Source organism: Xenopus laevis, chromosome 3S (genome assembly GCF_017654675.1).
Source record: "Xenopus laevis strain J_2021 chromosome 3S, Xenopus_laevis_v10.1, whole genome shotgun sequence".
NCBI classification, from domain to species: Eukaryota; Metazoa; Chordata; class Amphibia; order Anura; family Pipidae; genus Xenopus; species Xenopus laevis.
The window spans coordinates 57,260,996-57,265,901 of record NC_054376.1 but is presented as its reverse complement, the minus strand read 5'-3'; the positions used below and the strand labels follow the sequence as shown (position 1 = coordinate 57,265,901).

Below are 4,906 nucleotides of genomic sequence, written 5' to 3'. Positions count from 1 at the left end.
AATAGGATCATGTTACTTATATGGATCTATGCAGCATAGTTACCATCAAGTACATGGTACTGTTTTACAGTTTAAAAAAAATCGAATAATTTGCTTAGATAAATACGATAGATAGATGATAGATAGAGAGAGAGAGAGAGAGAGAGAGAGAGAGAGAGAGAGAGAGAGAGAGAGAGAGAGAGAGAGAGAGAGAGAGAGATAGATTGATAGATAGATAGAGATATACCTGGAAGGAAAGAAATCATACTCATAGGTCTTGAGATTAAATATAGTGAAGATTTTATATCCATAGTGACACACACACACACACACACACATATATTTATATATATATATATTTAATATACTTGTTATCAGAGTAAAGATGGACAGTCTCACTCTTTGGTCAGGGCTTAGAGTATATATTGTCTTTGTCCTGAAATTATTTGCAGTTCATGAATAAAATAAATTTTTTGTCTGCCATGTGGGTTGATCATTTTCTCTCCAATGCGTCGCTTACATTAAAGTTCTTTTCCATAAACAGTTTTGTATCGTAAATATTCTTCAAGGCACTGAAGAGCGATGTTGTCGACATTAGGATCAAACTTGTTGGCCAAGACATGATGCTGTTCCAGCAACCAATATAGATCCCCAGTGCCATACACACAAACTGCCCTCCTGTGTGTTCCTGTGCATGGGGGATAGGGTGCTCCATCTGCAATGTCCCCTTCCAGGAACTGCCATTTTACCATTCTGGCAAAAGCATTCATATCTGATTTTTCATATTTATCATTGTATGGAGAGGAGCCTGGTACTCCAGGCATTCTATTAAGAGTAGCCCATAAATGTTCATCCGGACTATATGTGTCCTTGGCCCACTCTATCAAGGTCAGAGCTTTTGGATTCTCAAAAATATGTTCAACAAAATTTCGGCAAACGACAATATATGCATTCCCTGTAAACATTGGACTGCCAATCTCTGGTGGGGATTTCTTAATTTCTGTCTTGGATATAGAATCTCCCACTTCATAATGAAACGCCCAACGTGTCTGTTTAAATGATGATGGTTTCTCAGACTCCATACTGTTTTTTCCATTTAATGATTTCAGAGTTCTCACAATATCAGCATTGGTCTTTAATGGAAAGTCTGTGCCACAAGTATTTAAAAGGTATTTCCACAGTACTTTGCTCTGCAGCAAATCCTCCATACAGTTCAGGTCTGCTTGGACTCTTGGCCAAGCAGCATAGACCACCCTGACCAACTTGGATGCAATAAATACATTATCAAAGCAGGAGGTAATAGAGTTCACTGCCTCCTTAAATACAGCTGGAGATTTTTCATCCACATGAACACAGTAGATGTTCTGAGGGGCATAAATTGTTCGTAGTAGCCTTTCAAACATCTCAATCTTATCATGTATAACCATTGAATAGGCAATAGGGAAGTTCTCTTCTTCTTTGCTCATGGGAAATTGCATATATTTTCTTATTTTCTTAAAGTAACTGCAGTCTTTAGTCATATTTATGTAACTGCTTTCATTAACACGAGCATTACTGACCTCCTTATTAAGTTTTAATCCTTCATCAATAGCTTTCAAATCACCCCTAGTAATTCTGGTGCAATTTGCCTTACCTGAGTTATTTGTTCTCAAGTTGATTTGTTTGTATAAATGATCCTTGCAGGACAGGCTCCTGGAACTGCCTGATTCATCTTGCATATCCGCAATATCACATTGATTGGAGATATATTTTGTTATCATAACACCAAAAAGCCCAATCAAAGCCAAAAGTGTACAGTTCTGGACGAGATTGCACCGGGTTCTTTTACAGTCGAGCAAAGCCATGAGAATGTTGGTTCGGTAAGAGAGCACTGATGTTTAGTCTATCTTCCTGTTAAGGATATGATGAAATGGTTATCCAGAAAACCATGTAGGCATATTTACCAGTTGCCTTTGGAAATATTTAACCAGTGGCAACCACTTGTGTCTTAGAGAGATTATGAATAATTCTTCCTTCTTGTGTTGAAGTGTTGAAATAAGGAAGCAGTGATGCATGTACTTGCTCCATGTAGAAATATGTCACTAATGAACAAACACATGTTTCCAAGGGGTGTGCAGGTAAACTGGTAGATTCCTGTATTTTATGTGTAGCTGAAATAATAGTCTTACTTGTCCATTAGTGAACTTGACACACTTGATTCAAGGCCATATTTTGGGGGGCGTGAGCATAAAATAAAATCTGCAATGTTTAGTAAAATAATGACCGAAAAATTTAATTTTAAAACTAGATACCATTAGAGTCAGGGAAAAAGCAAAAAAAAAAAAAGAGAAAGCAAAAAACGGTGGCATAATATTTCCCACATATTGGTAAGTTTTTGCTCACCAATTACTTCTTGAAGATTTTTCATCAAAATAATACACACTTTCCCTGTTCCTGTAGCTTTAACTGATTGCACAAACATTTTTAAACAGACTAGAGGGTCATTTACATCCAATGCTGCAGTTGCGTTTGTTCACATTTCCTTGCAGTCAGGTGTTTGCTCACACACAGGGCACTATTTGTACTTCCATATAGTGTTCATTCTTTATTGCCCCGCATTTCTGAATGAAGCTACACCTATTGATGCAGAAATCCTGGAGCCTATGGGGTGCTGTTTGTCCCAAATACATTCTGTATACAAAACTATCCCTAATACACAGAATGAATGTCTCTCATGTTATATAAGTATTTAGGACCATACACAGAGAAAAAAAATATACAAAAGACTTATTTCTATTAAAGAATGAAAACAAAATCTGGTTAGTGCACAAAAGGATGTCATTATATCACAAACTCCATTCTGTACAGTTTAACAAGCAATCTGTCGCACAAATGTATAACCTCCATGTAACAGACACACTTATGTGCAGAGTTACTTACAGAATGAAATATGTAAAAACAAAGTTGGACATAATATATAATAGTGTAACTAACTAGTGCTTGTCAAGCTAGATTTGACTGACAAAATAGATATGTGTGACAGAAAGCAAGATTTTATAGTACAGGATTCATTCTTTCCACAAAATGACAGTTTTGTTTCACAAAACAGATAAAATAACCATTCTGTGAAGCAACACTGTCAGTCACATTCCTGAACCAATAAGAACAAAGCTTATTGCCATATACAAACAAGATGAGAAGTGGCCAGCTCTGCTCCACATGGCTAAGGCAAAGTATCTGGCCTGCTATAGAGGGCACCCTCTAATGTCCCCTGTGCTGCATAGTAATAAACAGAGAGAAATATAATGCTGCACTTATAATGATTGTAGAGAAAGAAAAGTATGCAAAACTTATATAAATATGATAATTTTAGGTGATATGGCTATTCTTATTGTAGTAACCTGCTTGTGTGGCCATTTTGGTTAAGGGCAATCCTGCTGTTTTGCCATTATCTTATGACTAACGCCTGTTCCTCTTCCTGTCTAAGCTGAGAGCAATAATGGGACAGGCCACATCCACCTGCGATATTGTATTAAATGTACCAGAAGTTACTGTGCTTGTCTGGCTGCTTTGCCTGACTCTCAGAGTCAGTTATAAGTTTTGTATATGATAGTTAGACTCCAATGTCTCCTCCTAGCTGTAATCTTGCACCAATTAGCTTGTAGTAGTCTCTTAATAATGAGCTTAGCTATAGTTCAACTACTACATAATAGCTTTAGCCAGAGACTTGGGACTGATCCCCTTTTTCAGAGGGACAGTCCCTCTTTTTACAGCTCAACCTGAGGTCCCTCAGCTTTGTTCTTATTGGTTCAGGAATGTGACTGACAGTGTTGCTTCACAGAATGGTTATTTTATCTGTTTTGTGAAACAAAACTGTCATTTTGTGGAAAGAATGGATCCTGTACTATAAAATCTTGCTTTCTGTAACAGATATCTATTTTGTCAGTCAAATCTAGCTTGACAAGCACTAGTTAGTTACATTATGATATATTATGTCCAACTTTGTTTTTACATAATTCATTCTGTAAGTAACTTTGCACATAAGTGTGTCCGTTACATGGAGGTTATACATTTGTGAGACAGATTGCTTGTTAAACTGTACAGAATGGAGTTTGTGATATAATGACATCCTTTTGTGCACTAACCAGATTTTGTTTTCATTCTTTAGTAGAAATAAGTATTTTGTATATTTTTTTTCTCTGTGTATGGTCATAAATACTTATATAACATGAGAGACATTCATTCTGTGTATTAGGGATAGTTTTGTATACAGCATGTATTTGGGACAAATGGCACCCCATAGGAGCCTCTAGCATTTTCAAACCAGGTTATCGCTCCATTTTGCTGTGTTCCTATATCTTGTGTCCTTACAGTTTCTTGCACAACACCACCAGTCACGGCATAATATCCATGGTAATGTACCCAAGTGTCACAGAGCAACCTTATGAATCTCTAAAATATGCTCCCTTGAATGTACACAGAGAATTGCCTGTGAAATATTGGCAATAGTAATTTCATTTACAATTACAAGTGCTCGCTATGCACAAAAAGGAACATGAATTGCCATGTGCTTTATCCAAAACACTATATTCTTCCAAGTACTATAAGAGGTTGGGTCAGAAAAGAGTAAATGAGATACCATTAGAACACAACTTATCAAAGATGAAGAGTCATTTGGCTGGAGGGGTTGTCAAGCACATATCCTATGGTTGTGTCCTGTAATACAGCCCTTCTGGCATGTTAAGTGCTGTGTAAGAGGTTCATGCTATGTAAACAGCATAAGAAAGGAGTCACAGAATAATATAATGGTGAATGACCTGACAAATGTTGATCTTTGAAAAAACTATTTACTGATGATTTCTGACATCTTGGCAGCAAGTAAAGCACTGTTCCAGGAAACATTTCCAATCAAGAATTATATTGTGTTGCAGAGATTATTTCATTTTCT

The 4,906-nt window shown here is 36.7% G+C and overlaps 1 protein-coding gene across 1 annotated transcript; it reads right to left on the bottom strand.

Moving 5' to 3' along the window:
- Positions 1-203: 203 nt before the first annotated feature.
- XB990816.S (provisional ortholog of glucosaminyl (N-acetyl) transferase 3, mucin type S homeolog) lies at positions 204-2,563 on the bottom strand. Its single transcript, XM_018254676.2, has one exon. It carries the CDS (start codon positions 1,821-1,823, stop codon positions 501-503), a length of 1,323 nt encoding a protein of 440 aa, XP_018110165.1. The 5' UTR covers positions 1,824-2,563; the 3' UTR covers positions 204-500.
- Positions 2,564-4,906: the final 2,343 nt, after the last annotated feature.

Bases quoted from the DNA above. Each gene is read 5' to 3' on its own strand.
- XB990816.S (XM_018254676.2), bottom strand. From the start codon at position 1,823: ATGGCTTTGCTCGACTGTAAAAGAACCCGGTGCAATCTCGTCCAGAAC.